We start from the raw sequence: 22,336 nt of genomic DNA, 5'->3' as shown, positions 1-22,336 counted from the left end.
GCGGGAGCAAACGCAAAGCGAAAATAACTCGCCCGACCGTGTTCACAGTCCGACCGCAAAAAGAAGACTGAAGGAAGAAGCAGGACCGGTGCGCTTTTATAGTGGGAAGCGGAACCCAAAAATGTGCTTGAACGTGATTGGTTAGATAAGAAAGGGGTCAACATTTTACGATTTTTCAATAGTTTGTTGCCAATAATCAATAATGTCCTCCATTTGAATCGACGCGTAGATAAATTTCCGATCGATTGATGTATAAATATTGAAAATCTATCGACAAATGGATGAGTCATTAGCGGTCAAAACCTGACCATTTTTCGTTACATGCTCAATTTTTCGTTTTTTGAAATTGTACCCCCATATGTTGCCGAAGGACGTTATCCAACGTCAAAAAAAAAATGTAGGGATAGACAAGGATCACGCTTCTCTGAACCTCTTATTCGTTGAAGACACGTTCCACTAATATCCACAGCAAATCATAAGCTTGCGTAGAAAACAAACATCTAGCGGAACATGAGTGTAAACAACAATTCAGCCCCGTTCACACCGCCAAAGCTCTACCCGTCTAAATTTCGTAGCTTTTCGGCATTTTTTATTTCCCTTGCGCTCTACGCATTTACCTGTGCTGCAGATTGATGCCGTCACCCGCTACCAGTCGTCATCTGGCATCGACCACGTGCGAATCCATCAGTCAGCTTGTCTGATCGCCGTCCTTCATCGTCGTCGTCGTGCGTGATTGGATTGGAAGAAAGATAATGTCCTGGGATTGTCTGCCGCAGGAGCTCTACGAGCACATCTTCAAGAATCTCGACTTCGACGAGCGGAAACCGGTGGCCTTGGTGTGTCGCCGCTGGAATCGGGCCGTCTTTTCCCGTCCGCTATGTCGCAGTTTGTGTATGGAGCTGAGTCGAGGAGTGTGGGACGCGAGCGGAGAGAAGGAACAGGTGACGGTGGTGGATGACGCAGTGGTCGAGGCTAGTGAGCGTGATTACCGTACGGTTTACGTTAAGTGGTGCAAAGATTCCAGTCCGGAAGTGTTGACGTCAATTAATCGGTTGCTCAGAGAACTGGACGAGAAATGCTTGCTGGAGGGACTGACCATTGACGCACCCCTCGGGAAGATGTTGTCAGACTTTTTTCAAACACATAAGGAGCTGTTGGCGCGCATTCAGAAGTTGCAAGTCTCTACCGGGACGAGAGATAATGTATTGAAGGTGGACCAATGTGTGCTGAAGATGGACCACCTTCAAACACTGTTCTGGAGAGAAATTGTTCCGGGTGCTCTCGTTTACAACGAGAAAGCAGTATTTGTGATAGAAGCCCCTAAGCTCCACTCTGCTATAGTGAAATTTGGTGATTCTGATTTAGATAGGAGAATTGCTTGGCATAACAGTTTCATGGAGCTGAATCAGACCTCAAGTCTCAAATCATTGAAAGTGCATTTACATCCGAGGATGTGGAACCAATTCTTCAAACAGAGATTAGATGCACTGGAAGATCTGACAATTCACCATAGGATAGAGGAAGAATATTCCCGTGACTGGGATGGTATGTTCTCAAACATGCCAAACTTGCAGTCGATTCAAATGAGAAAAGTCAATGATGTGATTCTGAACGCAATAAATCGCCACTGCTCTCAGTTACGAGTGCTCCTGTTGGATAACGTAGATCTCACAGACGGATTTCTGTCCGTAGACAGAGTATTCCCACAGCTTGAACATTTCCGATTGGAAACAGCTGAAATACAATCCAATAAGACTCTCTACCTTCCCAGCCTGAAACACCTCGAATGGTTCAACGTTAAGAATCTATTCGATCAGTCGCTAACCCTAGCTGCTCCCATGCTCCGCACTCTACGTCAGTCCAGGGACGAAGCGTCCGACTTTATTCTCACCAGCAAATCCCCGTTGGAAAAACTTCAGCTCGACCTGCACGAATCGGACATCCCAGAACACTTCTTCCAACCATTCCCGGATATGCGCGAACTGAGCATTCGCGTCAGCTCGGCTCAGCCGGATTTGTCTCGGATGATCCCGCACTTCCGAAACATCACCGAGTTTGTGCTGATCGCGTACAATGCTCCGCTGCAGTGCGATCAGATGCTGAACGAGATGTTCAAACACTGCAACAACATCACCTCGATGACCCTATGCGGCTTCAACCCGAACCTGGAACTATCATTCCCGGTGTTTGCTCAGATATTCCGGAATCGAAATCTGAAGGTTGAATGATGCACTTTTGCATGTAATCACTCCCTTGATCTCAATCCTCTTTCTATTTCAGTCATTGAAGCTGTTCGGATTGACCATAACGGGTAACTCGTTTCCGGTGCAGCTCCTTCCGGGTCTACAAACATTCGAACTGCGCCAGGTCAAGGTGATGGACGTGGCATTCGGCGCGTATGTCTTTCCTCCTGACGAACCTCATCGAGTAGTTTGCCTGCAGAGCGACGACTGCTGCAGCTACTCCTCCAGTGATTGTGAATGATGGCAAACACGGCGGCTAAACGGGCTGTCGTGTGCTCGCCGGGTTGTTTTAAGTTACGATTCTAAGTCGCAGTATTTATGGTTTATGTTTTCGGGAACATTATCCTTTTCAAGTGCATCGAGATCGTGGCGATAAGCTTTAAGCAAGGTATTGAAACCAAGTTTATCACTTTGACCCTGGTGGTCGGAAGTTGAACTGTTCAGAAACTGCTGATTCAAAGCTTGTACATTGAGAAAAATTGGACGGTGACAATAATGAAATTTTGATTTGAATGTGTGATAAAATTAACATAATTCATCCATTATCCAATTCAGAACGCGTGCTGTAACAACATAGTTGAAAGTCAAACCTATTTAAACAAATCAGCAGTGAAAAGGAAAATCTTATTTTGTTCTCATTCTTTAAGCTTTTTCATTTACATCACTCTGAACAACACACTAAATTCAATAGGTAATAATAGAAATTGCATAAGTTATCTCAGGAATGTCTTCAATACAAAACTAGTCAAATGAGTGAGCCTTACAATTACTGCCCATTTACGCACAGCAATAAACAGTCCACATATGAGTTTTTACTAAGCAAAACTGGGTTCAATTTGTTTTGATATTGAGGTTTTATTTGATATTTTCCTATCAGGACAAGCTAAGACGTAATCCATTCCATAAGCATAGCTGCCCACAGCCAAATGATGTGGAATAGAGATAAATGAAGAAAATGTAATATTTCTACAGGTTCTATTGACATACTATGCTTCGAAACTTCTTTTTACATCCGTTGATTTTATCATCTTGCATATTGATGGTTACAGTCAGAGTCTATGTACAGAGAGTTGCGCGGAGAGACTTCTTTGAATGATTGTTCTTCTTCTGTTTTGCTGGTCTGCTTGATAGGTAGACATGGTCTCACTCTTCGCGCAACTCTCCATTCATAGACTCTGGTTACAGTGTAACTTCACGCCATTGCCGGACGTATTGGAGAGTTCTATCTCCATCGGTCTTGGGCGATACTACTCCAGTTATCCCAAATGTTAAGGTTTCTCAGACACTCCACTGCGTACAGCTAGAGTAAACAAATTTGTAGCCTTCAAAGAAGTGTTCGAGCTCTACCGAGTTCCTTTCTAAGCTCTAAGTGACCAGCCCACTGAAGCCGCTATATTTAACACTCTTCATAATATTCGCATAATTATTGTGATTTTTACGTACTTTACTTACTTATTTGGCTTTACATCAAATATCTTGATGAAGCCTCGCCAACAATATTTCGCCAATTCACTCGGTTCATGGCCGCTTCTCTGCATCCTCGACTGTGACCCACTCTCTCCAGGTCTTGGTGCACCTGGTCAATCCACCTAGCTCGCTGCGCCCCACGCCTTCTTGTTCCGACCGGATTCGTAGCGAACACCATCTTTACAGGGTTGTTGTCCGGCATTCTTGCAGCATGCCCTGCCTAGCGTATCCTTCCAGCTTTAGTTACCTTCACGATACTGGGTTCGCCGTAAAGTTGAGCGAGCTCGTGGTTCATCCTTCGCCGCCACACGCCGTTCTCCTGCACGCCGCCGAAGATCGTCCTTAGCACTCGGCGTTCTAAAACCCCAAGAGCTTGCATGTCCTCCTCGAGCATAGTCCACGCCTCATGCCCATAGAGGACTACCGGTCTTATGAGCGTTTTGTACATCGTGCATTTGGTGCGTGGGTGAATCTTTCTTGACCGCAGTTTTTTCTGGAGTCCATAGTAGGCACGACTTCCGCTGATGATACGCCTTCGTATTTCCCGACTAACATTGTTGTCAGCCGTCAACAAGGATCCGAGGTAAACGAACTCGTCCACCACCTCGAAGGTATCCCCGTCTATCGTAACACTGCTTCCTAGGCGAGCCCTGTCGCGCTCAGTTCCGTCAACCAGCATTCTTGTTGCTTCGCGTTTTGAGCGGGTGAACAAATCTGCCACCGTTTCAAATTTTCTCCCAATAATATCCATGTCGTCCGCGAAGCAAACAAATTGTCCGGATCTCGTGAAAATCGTGCCTCGACTGTTAAGTCCGGCTCTCCGCATGACACCTTCAAGCGCAATATTGAACAACAGGCACGAAAGTCCGTCGCCCTGTCGTAGTCCCCGCCGAGACTCGATCGAACTGGAGTGTTCGCCCGAGATCTTGACGCAGTTTTGCACACCGTCCATCGTTGCTCTGATCAATCTTGTGAGCTTCCCGGGAAAGCTGTTCTCGTCCATGATTTTCCATAGCTCTACGCGGTCGATACTATCGTATGCCGCCTTGAAATTGATGAACAAATGGTGCGTAGGGACCTGGTACTCACGGCATTTCTGGAGGATTTGCCGCACGGAAAAGATATGGTCCGTTGTCAAGCGGCCGTTGATGAAACCTGCTTGATAACTTCCCACGAACTCGTTTGCTATAGGTGATAGACGACGGAAGAGAATCTGGGATAGCACTTTGTAGGCGGCGTTTAGGATGGTGATTGCACGATAATTTCCACAGTTTCCAGTTTGTCACCCTTTTTGTAGATAAGGCATATAACGCCTTGCTTCCACTCCTCCGGTAGTTGTTCCGTTTCCCAGATTCTGACTATCAGCCGATGCAGACAAGCGGCCAACCTGTCCGGGCCCATCTTGATGAGTTCGGCTCCGATACCATCCTTGCCAGCGGCCTTGTTGTTCTTGAGCTGTTGAATGGCATCCTGAACTTCCCCCATCGTGGGAGCTGGTTGGTTTCCGCTGTCCGCTGTGCTGACGTAGCTATCGCCTTCGCTGTCCTGACCTTCTGTGCCTGTGTTCTCTGCGCCATTCAGCACTACGATGCTGCTTCCACCTTACGATCACCTCGCGTCCGTCCGTCAAGATGCTCCCATCTTGATCCCGGCACATCTCAGCACGTGGCACAAAGCCTTTGCGGGATGTGTTGAGCTTCTGATAGAACTTCCGCGTTTCTTGAGAACGGTACAGCAACTCCATCTCTTGGCATTCCAGCTCTTCCAGGTGGCGCTTTTTGTCCCGGAATAGGCGGGTTTGCTGTTTCCGCTTCAGTCTGTATCGTTCCACGTTTTAACGCGTACTATGCTGCAGCATTGCAGCCAGCGCTGCATTCTTCTCCTCTAAAACCTCCTGGCACTCCCCGTCCAACCAATCGTTTCTTGAGCTCTGTTCCACATAGGGGAAAGTGGGGCAGTTTGGCCACCTTAAGAAAAAGTCAATAAAAGTGTTGAAAAAATTATGAAAACCTTGGATTTTTGCCTGATTTCCAATAATTCTTAGATTAATACACTAGATCTGTATGATTTCCGTTGTCTTATAAAGTTCCCGAACGAATGATAGATTTTTCAAAATTTGACATTTTTTGAGTCGATTGTTTACCGATGAGGTGAAATGAGCACCCTATTTTTGATTGTAAAATTATTTCATATAATCTAAAAAATAATGTTTTTTTCACTACACTTGAAAGTTATTAGTATTTATAAACACTCCGTACAAAAGGGTTAAATTTAAAAAAACATACTATCAGTCAAATTTCATCATTCTAAAATGATGAAATTTGAAAGAGCTATCCGGGTCAATATGGGCAGCTTTTTCGAACTCCATTTATTTAATTTTCTTTGAGTTAAGAACACTGACTTGTAGCATATCTATTGCTTCTTTTCCTTGTCTGCTTTAGGGTTACATGTTATTTCAGATGAAATTTCAAGAACTTTTGCTGTTTTCAAGGGGTGCTCATATCACCCCATTGGCCAAATCGCCCCGACTACCCCTATCCGACAACGCTTTCGGCAACGTCGTTAATGGCTGCTATGACTGTCCTCCAGCAGTCCTCGAGAGGGGCCCTATCGAGCTCGCCCTCATCCGGCAACGTTGCCTCAAGATGCTGGGCGTACGCATTGGCGACATCAGGTTATTTCAGTCACGCTAGATTGTACCGGGGCGGGCGTCGGTACCGTACATCATTGATGACGGATAGTTTTGGGCGCAGTTTCACCAACACCAGGTAATGGTCGGAGTTAATGTTAGCGCCACGATAGGTTCTGACGTCGGGTATGTCGGAGAAATGCCGTCCATCGATCAAAACGTGGTCGATTTGCGATTCTGTCTGCTGAGGTGATCTGCAGGTGTACCGATACGGGAGGCTGTGCTGGAAATAGGTGCTACGAATGGCCATGTTCTTGGAGGCGGCAAAATCTATCAGTCGTAGACCGTTCTCGTTTGTCAGTCGGGGTGCGCTGAACTTTCCAATCGTCGGTCTGAACTCCTCCTCCTGGCCAACCTGAGCGTTCAAATCTCCTATGATCCGGAGTGTGGGCTATGCACGTTGATTATGCTGAAGTTAATGAATCGGCCTTTGATTCTTAACTTGCACATATGTTCATTGATCGGCCACCACCCGATCACGCGCCTTTGCATATCACCCATCGCTACGAAATCTGTTCCCAGCTCGCGTGTGTTGCTGCAGCTCTGGTTGAGGGTATGATTACCTCTAAACGTTCGCACCAATGCTCCTGTCCAGCACACCTCCGGCAGCGCTACGATGTCAAAACCGGGGTCTTCAGTACATCGGAGAGTATGCGAGTACTTCCAAAGAAGTTGAGAGATTTTCAGTTCCACGTACCGAGTTTCCAATCGCTAGTCCATTTTCGTCGCTGTGGTCTCTGCCTATTGTTCCGGTCCGTATTCTCTCGTTGACGTTCCTGTGCTGATGTGTTTTTATGGTTGGCTTGCAGGGCCTGACACCAACCCCCTAGATTTCCAGAGGACCATTCCCCCTTAATGTTCGGAGGGCCATAGTGCACAGTTTAGCTAAGAGTCCTTCTCTGGCACTCGGACGATGAACAGCCACCCCTGACATGGGGAACAGACGCTGTTGTGAGCCGCTCCTAACATGGGGTACAGACGCTCCAGTTTTGCAAAAGCAAAAGCAAAAGCAAACCCCCCCTTCCCTGTCAGCATACGACCAAAGTTCCCACCGGGGGTTGGTTACCCGATCTTCCCCAAGGTTACTCGTACCCCGACCAGTACCACGAGGAGGTAGGGATAGGAGTTGCTGAGCAAGAGGCTAAGGACCGCACAAAGGGGTCTATTTTATACCTGCAGGTACGCGAGGTACCAATGGTACGCCATGCCCAGCCATTTACCGCGCCATAGGTTCAAGGTATCAGGTATCAGGTATCAGAAGGCCGGCTCCAAAGGCACGTTCCCCACCAGTTGGGAGATTTGTGCCATCGCCATATTTGAGCCTATTTCATCATCTACCCGATGGGAGAGGAAAGGGAAGGGAAAGATGGGAGGAAATAGGAGTAGGGTCCCTTGAAGAGGGAAGATCGCATAAGCGAAATGAGAGCATGTAGCTCCATACCACAATGGGTTCGAACAGCGCCCTAAAAAGGGCACTGCAAAACGCATGAGCGTAAAGAGAGCCTATAGCTAATTACCACAACGGGTTAAGAATAACAGAATGTCCTGAAGATTCAGGCTTCTGTATTCAGTTTCACTTAATAAGTGTTTACCAAGTAATTGGAATCGCATTTGCGCAAAAACTGGACAGTTACATATCAGGTGATACGAAGTTCCATAATCGGAGTCACAACTATCACACACAAATGAGTCAGCACGCTGAATATTTGCCATGTGATAGTTGAGTCGGCAGTGGCCTGTCAACGCTCTGACCAAGAAACTGCAATTCTGCTTTGACAGATTTGTTAAATACTTCGCCACCCTTGGAGATGGCTCAGAAATGTACAATTTTGGTTGACGACACGACTCCAAACTATTCCAATATTGCTTGTGCTGAGTTGCCGCCCAAGAGTTTATCTTAAGCTTCACCCAGCACTTCGAAATTGGAATAGCCGGCTCAGGGCCAATGAAGTCATGCGATGCTCCATCGCGAGCTAGCTCATCAGCCAATTCATTTCCAGCGATGGAAGAATGGCCAGGTACCCATACAAGGTTTACAGAGTTGACTGAATTCAGTTCCTCAATTTGAGTTCGACATGCGGTAACAAGCTTCGACCTTGAGTTGGCCGAAGCGAGAGCTTTTATAGCAGCCTGACTATCTGAACAGAAGTATATGACTTTACCCATTACGCGCTGTTGAAGTGCTGATTGCACTCCACACATAAGAGCAAATATTTCCGCCTGAAAAACGGTGCAGTTTCTACCAAGTGAGTAAAACTGATTCAGCCTTAGCTCACGAGAATATACTCCTGCACCAGCTCTACCTTCAAGAAGGGAGCCATCAGTGTAACATACTATATTGTTTGATATACTTCTTTCCAAATAGCCAGACGTCCACTCTTCCCGTGAAGGGAATTGTGTGGTAAATGTCCTGTAAGGAAAGTTACAAGCAATTGTGAGATCACTTGGAGCAAGGACAATTTTGTCCCAATTCACCAAAAGTGGAAACAACGAAGTGTGTGTAGATCTACGATTCACTGGATTTTTCTCCAGTAGATCCAGTACCCATAAACGGTAAGAGCAAGAAAGTGCTTCTTGTTTAAGATATATGTGTAGTGGCGCAACGTCGAAAAGGGCCTCGAGCGCTGCTGTGGGAGTTGTAGAGAACGCACCAGACATCGCCATCAAGCACATCCTTTGGAGATGGCCCAATTTTGATTGGATTGTTCTCAATTCGCCCTTTTGCCACCACACAAGACATCCATATGCCAATATTGGTCGAACAACTGTTGTGTAAATCCATTTGATATATTTGGGTTTGAGGCCCCAAGTTTTACCAAAGGTTCGCCGGCATTGACCGAAGGCCATGCAAGCTTTTTTGACTCTGAAATCAATGTGAGGTGTCCATGAAAGTTTGCAATCTAGAATGACTCCGACATACTTTACTTGATCAGTCACATTAATCTCAGTGCCAAAAAGACGTAAAGGTCGAATTCCATCGCGGTTTCGTCTTTCCGTAAAAAGAACAATAGATGTTTTATTCGGGTTAACCGAAAGGCCATATTGGCGACACAAACTCTCGACTACCTGAAGAGCACTTTGCATCAGGTCGAATAGGGTGCTTATGCACATACCAACTATCAGAGCTAGATAGTCGTCGGCAAATCCATATGTTGGAAAACCGCTATTATTGAGTTGCCTCAATAGCGTATCTGCTACGAGATTTCACAAAAGTGGTGACAAGACTCCCCCTTGGGGGCATCAGCAAACACTCAATTTTCGAATCGCTGCTTGATGCAATGTCTAGAAGAGATGTCGGTTTGTGAGCATTTGATGAATCCAATTGGTAATCATTGTAGGTAGCCCATGGTTTCGTGCTGCTTCCAATATGGCATCGAAAGACACGTTATCAAAGGCACCCTCAATATCCAAGAAAACACCCAAGCAGGATTGCTTCTGAGCGAATGCTTTCTCGATATCGTATACAACTTTGTGTAAAAGAGTCACAGTGGACTTTCCAGATTGGTAAGCATGTTGATTCACATGAAGAGGCATGTTTGCCAAATAAACATCACGGATGTGATGATCGATAATGCGTTCCAGACATTTCAGAAGAAAAGAGGTCAGACTGATTGGTCTAAAACTCTTCGCTTCCTCATACGACGCACGTCCTCCTGTTGGGATAAACTTTACAGTAATATCACGCCAGGATTTGGGAATGTACCCGGTAGCAAAACTGCTTACAAGTAGCTTTTTCAAAACATGTTTGATAAACTCAAATCCCTTTTGGAGCAGAACAGGATAAATCCCATCCGCTCCTGGAGATTTGAAAGGAGCAAAACTATTAAGTGCCCATTGAATCGATTCAGTAGTTACGATACTGCGAGCCGAGGCCAGAGACTCGTAACTACATGAAAAGACATTTGGTTCATCCGTAGATGCTATGTCCACACATCCGGGGAAGTGTGTATTGAATAAACATTCTAAAACTTCTTCATCGGAAGAAGTAAAGTCACCATTAGGTAAGCGAATTTCGTTCACTTGGAAATCCTTAGATTTTGCAAGAATTTTGTTCAACCGACTGACTTCACTCAAACTGGAAACATTTGTACAAAGGTTTTTCCAGCCGGATCGTTCAGCAGAACGAAGAGCCTTCTTGTAAGCCTTGCGAGCTGACTTGAACGACTCTGATCCAGCTGAACGGCGTCTGTTCCAACTCCTTCTACATTGTTTCCTGAGTCTAGTCAGATCGGAATTCCACCATGGGGTCCCTCTTGTAGTCTTTACAGACCGCAGAGGACATGCTTCTTCAAAAGCTTCCATAATGTAGGATGTTGTAGTATCAACGGCATCATCCAGATCACTTGAATTTTCAATGGACGGAGAATATCCATGAAATTTGGTCGCAACCAATTCAATGTAGAGTTCCCAGTTTGTTGACCGGGGATTCCTAAAACGCAAAGTTACATTTGAATGTTCAAAGAAGATGTAGCGATGATCAGATAATGATTCCTCATCTGATACATGCCAATTCGTCAACTCGTGACTGATTCTATTCGAGCAGAGCGTTATGTCTAACACTTCTTCTCTATTAGAAACCATGAAGGTTGGGCGATTGCCTATGTTAAGTAATCCAAGGTCTGTACTACTTAAGTATTCCATCAGATTGGAGCCTCTCAAATTGATATCCGAGCTGCCCCAGATGATGTGATGAGCATTGGCATCACTGCCCACAATCAGCGGAAGGCCTTTTGTTACGCAGTGTACGACAACTCGTTTGAAGTCATCCGTTGGGGATGGTTCATCATGTGGTAAATATACCGAACAATAGACGTATTTCCTGTTGAGGTCACCAACAGAAACATCAATTGTGACAGCACATACATCTCTGGTCGTCAACTCAGAAATGAGTGTAGCAACGATTGCTTTATTTACGAGCACGCATGCGCGGGGCATGGAGCGCGAGTTTGCCATTTCAAGCTTGCTAAAAGTAGCAAAAACTGGGTCCACAAGGTTACCTAGATAGAAGTTCCCTCTACGAAAGTAGGGTTCTTGAACTAGCGCCACTTGGGCTGCGCCATTTTGCATGAGTCTGCAAAGATTGATCGTTGCTGTTCTTTTATGCTGAAGATTGATCTGAGCTAACCTAACCGTAGCCACTACCCAAACTAGGCAGGATTAAGCTTTTTGCAATCTCAGCACGAAAAAGACCAGCAACGAAAAAACCAGATCGGTATCTATTTAAAGTCGCCAAAGGCGAAAGAGCACAGAATACACTGTGTAAAACGCATAATGCGAATCCATATAGGTGATAATTTAAATTAAATGTCAACATATTCATAATCCCACCCTTATTAAGCCTCAAGATAGAGACTGAAGAAGGGCAGCCGATTATCTCGGAGAAACACAAGGTCACCTGCACCATTGCTCCGGGTAGCACAGGAAGGACTCAATACTGTGGAGGGCGCCCTGGTACCCCACAGTCTCCGTTTGCGGTTAGGTTTTATTTAGACCCCCCTAACCATTCATTCTTAGGCACGGTACGCATCACACCATAAATTAGGGGTCACCTGTGAGGTGGACTTTTACCACCGGAACAGGCAGTCCGTAGTGTTAATTCTTAGCCAGTTGAAACAACCGCTACCGACACTACGCGGCTATCTAGGCTGCTCGGGAAAAGGAGGTTAATATTGATGATTAACTCCTGACGTGCCCAAGCAGCCAAGCATAGGTTCAAGGTAGTTAATGGATAAAAGAGAGCAGAAGTTACGATTAAGTCTACGGTATCAGGTGTCGAATATAAGCGATATGTATCATATGTAAAGAAAGCAGAAGATAAAGCGCAGGAGCAGGAGTGAAGATCAGATCTAGATAATGAGGGAGAGTTATTGAGGAGAGACGAAGCAAAGACAAATTAAAGACCTCCATGTCCCTTGCAGTTGCCCAAAATTTTATGGCTCATAAGGTAATCTAGAATGCCGTGAAAAGTGTACTGCGATCTGTCAAACTTGGGTACCTTTTGCACTACCGAGGGATCAAATGCAGTACTAGAAGTGGTACCCAATCTGAGCCCGAGTGTGACGGACCTGGACGAAGTTTACAGAGATGAAGGATATTCAAAAGTTTCAGCAGGTGATGAGCAAAAGGCTTCAAACAGGGAGAATCAACTGTGGATACAGGTGCTCAGGTATCAGATAAGCGAACACGTTTGGCTCCGAAAAAGTTCCAAGATTATGTAGCATAAAAAATTTGTAAGAAAAAGAAGTGAAGTGGGATGTAGGAATTTACTACTACTATGACAACAGAAATGAGATGAACCTGAAAGTAGATTACCTTGGGAGGGAGCTGGGTGAGAGAAGGAGATGGATCGGGAATTAGTGACGTGTATAGTGGGACAAATTGAACAGATTGAACAGGTGAAATAAAATCGAAGTGTGAGTTGTAAACCAGAGTTTAAAATAATTTATTCAGTGTCCGGAGCTACCCATTACAGATACCATCAGTCGGTATAACACCTATAAATAATAAAGTGGTTAAATCTCTGTATAAAACTGCAAAAGATCCATTTCCACCGCTGGAAAATAGCAATGTTTTTTACAATATCAACTGCAAGGAGTGTCGATGTTGTTATGTGGGAATGACTTCCAACACCCTAAAAACTAGAATACTAGAATACTTTAACGCAAAAAATTTCACAACACACAATTCGACAATAGTTACGACAATCAACGTTCATTTACAGCAGCTTACATTGATATTTGTGCTCCATTACGAATAAATAAAATCGTGTGATACGATGATAAAATTGCACCCTTCGGATCAATTACACTCAATTTTATGGTACTCATAAAGTTATGGTCAAACAAAAATGTTTTTTTTAGTAAATAGAGGAAATTTTTTAAGAAAACTGCGTTTAACTAAGACTAGTTTTGATTTCAGATAAATTTAGAATTCCACAAACTTTTCATAAATTTAATTTTTAAAATAATGATGCTAAGAGCTTTAAAATTGGTTTGAAACTAACAAAGTTATGACCAGGGTTGGGAAAAATTCTGAAATTCAGTCTATAGTAGCCAAGCAAGGCCAATCACAGTCAGCGAAGCCAGTGAATCTCACGCCCATCGCTGCTGTAGGCAAAAAGTCTTGAAAATTGCAAAATACCCGTTGCTAAGGGCAACCCAAAAATACTGTAGAAAAATGGTCTATTTTCCGCATTTAGAGCCTTCAATGACACTAACGATTTAGAAAATTCATGCACCCAACATAGGCTGCTTGATGAGTTTCACGTTTTTGAACTACTGTACTGGGAAGACCACGTGATTTTCGCGAAATTCAAGCCTACTACTATTACCATTCCCAGCACTGGTTATGACGACTTCACTGATGGTCGTTTTTCAAAACTTGAAAATTCTTCTTTAAGTTGCTTGCGCCACATCTAAATCTTAATATTTTTGGCTCAAAATTTGAGGTTTCCCTTTTGATGCACGCAGCGAACTGGACTATCGAATTTCATACATTTTGCCTTATGAAAGGTGGAACGATTATTGCAATACGAACGCTTTATGTATCGTTTTAGCATCACTCTACATCAAGGCGTCGATAGGCGTGTGGTGTACGCTCGGGCCTATCGATCGCAAGGTTCTTGGTTCGATTCCAGGTTGCCGCGTAAACTTTTTTGTTTCCAAATTCTGGTTTCATAAGGCAAATTTATGAATTTCAACCCGATTTATTGTGGCGAATTTTTATAAGGGGTTCCTATGTTTATCGATAGTCCATTTGCCTGAGTGTGTGATTTGAATTCAGAAGACCACACGAATTTTTAGTTTAAAGAACCTTCGAAAAATAAGCCGCACCCTAATGAACAGCATGGTGTAGGGTAGCATGCTGATCAGTGCCGGATTTGGGCTTCGGGGGGCCCGGGTCAGATCTCTTTACAGGGGCCCTTGGTACAAAATGATCGGGAAAGCTTAGTATTACGAAAATAAGATATTTGGAAAGCATGTACATGAACCCCGTGCGCAAATCGAGCTTGCTGCTCTAGGGCACGCTACATGGGTATAAACAGCCACTAGTTACACATTCTCCAAGTTTATTTCCTTTGTAATTGTGAATTATATATCAACTAGCTTTGTTCAATAGATTTTTATTGCTTAAAACAAGTTATTAGTTTGGCCAGTACCACGTAGTAGGGTAAATGTTGACAATAAAGAAAAATAAGGTTATTTTTACCTGATTTGACAAATTGACAGGAACTTATTTACTAAAATAATATTTTATACTTTGTACATCTTTATTACAGTGCACGCCTACATAAAATCAACAACTACAAAGAAAACAAACGTAGTCACGAAGCGTGCACTAGAGCAGCGAGCTCGATTTGCGCACGGGGTTCATATACACCTGATACCTTTAAGGCCTTTGGGGGACTACTTAGCGTCCACGTAGGGACTTCAAAATTTTACCTGATTTTTTTCTTACCAAAACGAGCACTTTATAATAACGAACTAAAAACATTTCGCATTTTCGAAAAATAAGGGATGGCCTAGTGCCCAAGGATAAAGTCTTAGTTACTTGCTTTATAGTTTTAATGTTACGATATTAACAACAGTTTGGAAGAACTATGGACACTTAGATAACTTGCAGATGATGCTCTAGTATCTGTAAATAGCCTATCAAGCGGAAATCCTGCAAAGACCATAGCAAAATTACCTTGATAATCTATAAGATAATAATTTAAGAATCGGGGAAAGTATAATTGTATAAAAATTCTGTAGATTATGGCCAAAATTATGATATATTCTAAACTCTTAGTGAATATTGCTATATTCAAACGAAATATGTGGATTTGGGTCAAAACTGTAGATAATTCTAAGCATTTATTAAAATTTGATATATTACAAGAAAACAAAGAAAATATTTATACAAATATATACAAATACAACTGGAAAATACTACAGTAGAATATGGAAATATCGAAATTCCGGTAGGATTTCAGATAGAATAGCTGCTTCAGTATCGTGATAGGAAAATCGTGATCAGGAAAATCCACGAATTATCGAGTATCTTCGTCTTTTCAAGATCATTCCAGGACAAAGAGCACTGTAATTTTGACAGTTTCTCTCCAAAAAGTTGCGACAGCTTGCTATTATTAACCCGCGAAAAGTTTTAAAGTTTTTGATATAACCTTGATGATTTTCATCAGAGAGGATTTTCATTGGTACTGGAAAAATGAGACAAACATCGTATTGAATTAGCTACTCACTTAAAAAAAATATAATCTCATGTCATAATATCTCTGTTAGAAATGGTATCGGATTTGTATTTTCAATTTAAAATCTTTAATCATTAATGTAAAAATAATTCATTGAACAGTATTCACTTCTCGGGGGGCCCCCTCGGCACCCCCCCAAATCCGGGCCTGCATGCTGTATAACAAAGTTCGTGGTTCAAATTTTTTCTACAGATAATTTCAAAATTAACCTCTTCATGTTATTTAGGAAAATAAATGATCAACATTGATGGAAGATAACATTTCAGAAGAGTGGTAAAGGTATGATAAAACACTTTTCTGAAATTATAGGGGACAAAATGTGCTTATATTCAATTTATCCGTAGCTACGCTAACGGTAACAAAATATGCTTATATTCAATTTAAACTGAATACATTTCAATGCAAACTCTTTCAGTGTTCACGAATAGCATTTTTAAATTAGTTCCATCAACAAAATTTACTTAAGTTTAATATATGTCCGCTCATAAATTATCCAAATTCACTACACTTCACCTGACCAATGAATTGAAGGTCCTGAGCAATCAAATAGAGCATTAAAATTTGCTTAAAAATGCTGTATATTTGAGTTTTAATAAATAGTTGTACGAATATGAAATTGGGTAACTATTTGACAATTTTTCATGAATCCAAAGATGTATGTTGATAGAAATATTTCATGAACTTTATTATTGATCAAGTATTTTAAACGCAATACAGTTTCCTGTACAAATATAATCTTCCTAGAGTGAACACAAAAGGGAAAGCTTTTCCAAGAAAAATACCGACATCTAGAGGAACGTGATTGCAACAAAACGGTCATGCGCGTTCACACCACCAAAGCTAACGCTGAAATTTCTCGAAGCTTCTCGGGCCCTTTCCCGATACGCATTTACCTGTACTGCAAGCTAATACCACAACCCGCTACCAGTAGTCATTTAGCTTCGTTCGCGTGCGAGCCTAGTTCCACTGCGTCGTCATCGTCGTCGGTTTGTCTGGTCGCCGTCCCGTCGTTCCGTGATTGGATTGGAAGAGAGACATGTCCTGGGATAGTCTACCGTTGGAGCTCTACGAGCAGATCTTCAAGAATCTCGACTTCTGGGATCGGAAACCGCTGTCCTTGGTATGCCGCCGATGGAACGAGGCCGTCTTCTCCCGTTCGCTAAGTCGCAATTTGTGCATCGAGGTGAGTCGGGGAGATTGGGGACCGAGCGGTGACAAGGAGCAGGTGGTTGTGGTAGATGAGGCAGTGGTAGAGGCTAGCGAGCGCGATTATAGAGTGGCCTATGTGAAATGGTGCAAGGATTCGGGCCCGGAGGTGTTGACGTCGATCAATCGGATGCTGAAGGAACTGGACGAGAAATGCCTGCTGGAAGGGCTGATCATTGACGCACCCCTCGGTCAAATGCTTTCTGATTTCTTCCGCACGCATGGGGAGCTGTTGGCGCGCATTCGAAAGCTTCAAGTATCTACCGAAACGATGGATAGCAGATTGATAGCCGATCGATGTGTCTTAAAGCTGGACCAATTGGAGACACTATTCTGGAGAGAAGTTGTATCTAGTGATTATCTACAGAATAAGAGGCCGTTGTTTGTAATAGAGGCACCTAAGCTTCATTCCGCGGTGGTACGATTTGGCGATTCTGATTCAGATCGTGGAGTGTCTTGGCACAACAGTTTCATGGAGTTGAGTCAGACTTCGTGTTTAAAATCCTTGAAGGTTCATTTACATCCGAGAATGTGGAACCGATTTTTCGAACAGAAATTGGATGCCTTGGAACATCTCACCATCTCACATAAAGCACAAGACTTACAATCCCGTAACTGGGATTGCATGTTTTCTAATATGCCAAATCTGAAATCGATTCAAATGTGGGAGGCTGATGACGTCATTTTGGAAGCAATACACCGCCACTGTCTGCAACTACGCGTACTCTTATTAGACAATGTTGATCTAACTAAAGGATTCCTATCGGCGGACAGAGTATTCCCACGGCTGGAACATCTCCGATTGGAAACGGCAAAACTGCAGTCCAATAGGACTCTGTACCTACCCGTCCTGAAGCACCTCGAATGGTTCAACATCACGAATCAAAACGATCACATCCTTAACGTGGCTGCTCCCATGCTCAGCACTCTACGTCAGTCCCGAAACGGAGCCTCTGACTTCAATCTAACCACAAAATCCCCGTTGGAAAAACTACAGCTCGACCTCTACGCTTCGGACATCCCAGAACACTTCTTCCAACCATTCCCGAACACGCGGGAACTGAGCATTCGCGTCAGCTCGGCTCGGCCGGATCTAGATCGGTTGATCCCGCACTTCCGGAACATCACCGAGTTTACGCTGATCGCGTACAATGCCCCGCTGCAGTGCGATCAGATGCTGAACGAGATGTTCAAACACTGCAACAATGTAACCTCGATTACGTTGTGTGGATTCAATCCCAACTTGGAGCTCTCCTTCCCGGTGTTTGCTCAAATATTCCGTAATCGGAATTTGAAGGTAGGGTTAAAGTAGAATATTTTGAGTAGTATAACCGACAAATGAATGCAAATTTCTTAAAAATCGTACAAACAAAACGTAATGAATATTTAAAATTCATGTCCGCGGCTACTAAACAAAACCATACTGAAGGTGTCTGGGTTCGATTCCTGGTCAGTTCAGGATCTTTTCGTAATGGAAATTTTTGACTTCCCTGGGCATAGAGTGTCATCGTACTTGCCACTACGCTGAGAGCAGGCTCTGTCCCAGTGAGGACGTAATTCCAAGAAGAAGAAGAATGAATCTGTTCAAAGTTGAAAAAAGAAACAGCTCTACCAATGGGTCGAAAATTAGCACAGTGTCAAGAATTTGATCTCTTACTCAATTTTTACAAGTGTATTAGAATAATTAAAAATCCTAATTTTATTTTTTTGCCATTTCAGTCGCTGAAACTGTTCGGATTGACCGTGACGGGCAATTCGCTACCAGTACAGCTGCCTCCGGAGTTAGAAACATTCGAGCTGCGCCACGTCAAGGTGATGGACGTTGCATTCGGTGCGTATGTCTTTCCTCCCGACGTACCGCACCGAGTGGTTTGCATCAAAAGCGACGACTGCTGCAGCTACTCTTCCAAGGATTGTGATTGAAGGCCACGATTGCCAGAAACCTGAGCCGTCGTGTGCTGATGAACAACAGACTGTTTTTGCTTTAAGTATGGTATTTATTTCTAAATCGCAATACTTACGATTTATTTTTATATAAATGAAAAATATACCTACCTACCGACCGTGAAAAGTCAGCAAGCAAACATACACCAAACATTAAAAAAAACTACACGAGCGAACGGACGAACGACGCAGTTCGTGGCGAAACGAAGCTTTGACCGCTAGTACCGGTGACGACCGCCAGAGGGATAGGTGTGCTGTACATCTCTCACCCTCAAAAGTTTACAATCAACTGCTAATGTGTGATTGTTAAAAACTTAATGGAAACATTGTGGGAAATAAACATTAAATGTGAAACTACAAATCAAGTTTTGTTTGTAAGCTATAAATTGATGACCAGCTCAGTGAATACCGTAATGTTAATTTTGAGTTTATTCAATAATTTATTTAATTAGCATCTAAACAGGGGCCATCCTTAACCGAGTGATTAGAGTCCGCGGCTACTTGGCAAAGCCATGCTGAAGGCATCTGGGTTCGATTCCCGGTCGGTCCAAGATCTTTTCGTAATGAAAATTTCCTTGACTTCCCTGGGCAAAGGAGTATCATCGTACCTGCCACACGATATACGAATGCGAAAATGGCAACTTTGGCAAAGAAAGCTCTAAGTTAATAATTGTGAAAGTGCTCATAAAGAACACAAAGCTGAGAAGCAGACTCTGTCCCAGTGAGGACGTAATGCCAAGAAGAATAAGAAGAAGAAGGGCCTAAGAGGTCCCACGACTTAAACAGAATTTTATCATAATCTGAATACATTATCAGAGAAGAGCTAGAGACTTTCTATGAGAAAATAACACAAGTTTTTTTAGATATTTTCCTATGGTAGGGAACGAAAACTGGTTTTCTGGCTCCATCGTTTTCAATACGTTGAACGACGTAGAGCCAGCAAAAGTAAAATATGTTTCATACCAAAATTTTGATATAGCACTCAAAATGCATGAATAGCACTTTCAAAATGTGCACGGATCCTCTATTACTGCAAATTATTAAAGGATCAAACTCATAAACCTTTAAGTTGCATAAATTCATTAATCTCAAAATGGTTAACATGAAAATAGACAAAACTATACCACCAGTTTTCTATTATTATTTTTTCTCTAAATCGATTCAAGTTGTTGAGGTGCTGGGAGTGATTCAATCACGACACTGATTTCTTGTAGCAGTTCGAAAGGCCGTTCTATGTTGATCAGCTTAAACTAAATAGATTTATTGTAATATTATAGGTTAAAATTATAATTTAACATAAAAACATATAACAGTATACTGCAATCAGTGTTTCTAGCCGCTAGGTTTCAAACCGTCTAACAACTAATTATAATGAAGCTGCACTCTTATAAAAAGTCAGGTAAATTTACGTCTTCTTGGATGCACATAAAAGAAGCGAATCATTTGACATAAATTTACATCTGTTCTTAAAATTACGTGACAACAAAAAACCAAAAAAAATACACGCCGGGACGTAAAGCCATAACAACTGTCTTTTACGTCACGACGTGTAATTTTGTGCTTATTTTGTCTTCGTTGCCTCAAGAACATATCAACGAATGCTCTTGCGTAGATACGGATATACCGTTTTGATTCATATTACGGACACTTAAGGCCTCAGTGAAGTATAACTCACAAATAAGCATGTAAAATAAATCACTCCGTATGATTCCTCCCTGTTATCGAACCTTCAAACCCCTAAACTTTCGAATGGTGAGTGAAGATTTCGATTCCAAAACATGAAAAATTTTAAATAAATAGAATTGTGTGGACTTTACATGATTCTTAATCCGGACGCTTTCTTACTTTTGCCTCATAATCCGGAAACTTCGATTCGAATTCCGGACAGACCAAACAAATCATAAAAAGAAAAGTCAAATCATCAAATTGAATAGTTAAACCACTAGAGAGACGCCTAAAGAAGTTGGGCATTATAAATTTTCATAGATGTCTATGGAGAATGTTTGTTAATACGAGCCTTGAAAGTGAGAACTTTTGAACGGCAAAAATTGAAACATTTTGTGTGAAATGTTTCCCATACAAAGTGGAGTGTCCGGAATTAAAAGCTGTCCGTAATATGAATCAAAACGGTATTTTGAACAAAGAAATTTCAATACTTATACCTTTTGCTGCTGACGATAAACTATGAATACACATACGACTATCAACAGTTTGGAAAATAAACTAATGATCGTTGCCTTCTTGACACATTGTGTAGACTCCTTCACTGCTCACAGGAGTAACATTTGAAACACATTTTAATTGCTTTATTTTCGGCAAACGCACACTATATTATGGGACGACAAACCTTTAAAGTGTAGCAAAAAATGATTCTTTCATCAGTTGTACTACTTTGATAGACGAAACTCTGATGGTAACAGTGGAAACCTCTTCTTCCAAATTTTAGGCAAATATCAGCCGACGCACGCCAAATGAAGCAAATTTTCACACCTGACAAGCCTCGTGACTCATTATTTACTACACTGAACGAAAGCTCCAGCCTTACATTGAATGATTTGTAATACACAAGGCTTAAAATATTTATATTCCTTATTTTGAATGACTATGAAGGAGTATGATGCATCCTCATGCATCTGAACAAAAATCATCCAATTCTGAAATGACTTTTATTATATTTCCGTATGACAATAAGTAGACAGTTGAATTAAGAGAACACAAATGAATACCGTAATTTCGGGTGAAATTGATCATTTTTCATGGTTTTTCAAGTCTGTTTTCTATAATGTTAACAATGCCAAACAACTTAATGCAGGAAAACAAGTACGAAGGTGAGCCTCATCGACTTACGTACCGAAAATTTTCAACAAATGTCATTTTAGTGTTAACAAATACCTCTAAAATAAAAAATCAGAGGATCTCATTTCGGGGTGAAATTGATCACTTGTCAATGACATTATTGTTAGTTTCCAAAACAACTCTATATGATAAATTTGAGCTCCCTGAATTCGAATATGCTTGTAAAATTCTTAACAATGCAATATTTATATAAATAACGAATAGTTAAATTTCAAGAATTATGCGAAAAACGCCTAAATTTATGCAATTTTTTAATGAATTCAATGATATCTAACAGAAATTCAATTATTTCAACCATATTAGCTGATTGGTACGAGTTTTGGTGATGAAATCTGGTTTGGGGATATATCGCAAGCATCTTCACAAACTTTCAGATTTAGACCATGTTCAAATCCTTGCTTAGAAATAAAAGTTCATAGGTGTTTGTCAATACGTGCATGATTTTGAAATTTTACGTTATTTTCATAGTAATAAACATTCTATAACGCAAAAAACTTCACAACACACTGTTCGACAATAGTAACGACAATCAACGTTCGTTTACTGCAGCTTACATTGATATTTGTGCTCCATTGCGAATAATTAAAATCGTGTGATACGATGATCAATTTCACCCTTCTGATCAATTACACCCGATTTTACGGTACCATGCAACAACTGGTGGATTTTATTTTCTACCAT

At 42.2% G+C, this 22,336-nt stretch overlaps 2 protein-coding genes across 2 annotated transcripts; both read left to right on the top strand.

Moving 5' to 3' along the window:
* The first annotated feature begins 618 nt into the window (after positions 1-618).
* Positions 619-3,212, top strand: LOC110676240. Its single transcript, XM_021843336.1, has 2 exons — positions 619-2,219; positions 2,281-3,212. The coding sequence occupies exons 1-2, from the start codon at positions 753-755 to the stop codon at positions 2,482-2,484; spliced, it is 1,671 nt and encodes a 556-aa protein (XP_021699028.1). The 5' UTR covers positions 619-752; the 3' UTR covers positions 2,485-3,212.
* A 13,352-nt stretch (positions 3,213-16,564) lies between these two features.
* On the top strand, positions 16,565-18,962 carry LOC5571997. The gene is made up of 2 exons (XM_001660052.2): positions 16,565-18,152; positions 18,575-18,962. The coding sequence occupies exons 1-2, from the start codon at positions 16,686-16,688 to the stop codon at positions 18,776-18,778; spliced, it is 1,671 nt and encodes a 556-aa protein (XP_001660102.2). The 5' UTR covers positions 16,565-16,685; the 3' UTR covers positions 18,779-18,962.
* The last annotated feature ends 3,374 nt before the right edge of the window (positions 18,963-22,336 follow it).

The sequence above is a fragment of the Aedes aegypti genome, chromosome 1 (assembly GCF_002204515.2).
Source record: "Aedes aegypti strain LVP_AGWG chromosome 1, AaegL5.0 Primary Assembly, whole genome shotgun sequence".
Lineage (NCBI taxonomy): Eukaryota > Metazoa > Arthropoda > Insecta > Diptera > Culicidae > Aedes > Aedes aegypti.
Note: the sequence above shows the minus strand (reverse complement) of the source record. Positions and strands in the feature narration are given on the sequence as shown.

Bases quoted from the DNA above. Each gene is read 5' to 3' on its own strand.
- LOC110676240 (XM_021843336.1), top strand. From the start codon at position 753: ATGTCCTGGGATTGTCTGCCGCAGGAGCTCTACGAGCACATCTTCAAG. The intron at 2,220-2,280 runs GTTGAATGATGC...TTTCTATTTCAG, and splicing joins TCCGGAATCGAAATCTGAAG to TCATTGAAGCTGTTCGGATT.
- LOC5571997 (XM_001660052.2), top strand. From the start codon at position 16,686: ATGTCCTGGGATAGTCTACCGTTGGAGCTCTACGAGCAGATCTTCAAG. The intron at 18,153-18,574 runs GTAGGGTTAAAG...TTGCCATTTCAG, and splicing joins TCCGTAATCGGAATTTGAAG to TCGCTGAAACTGTTCGGATT.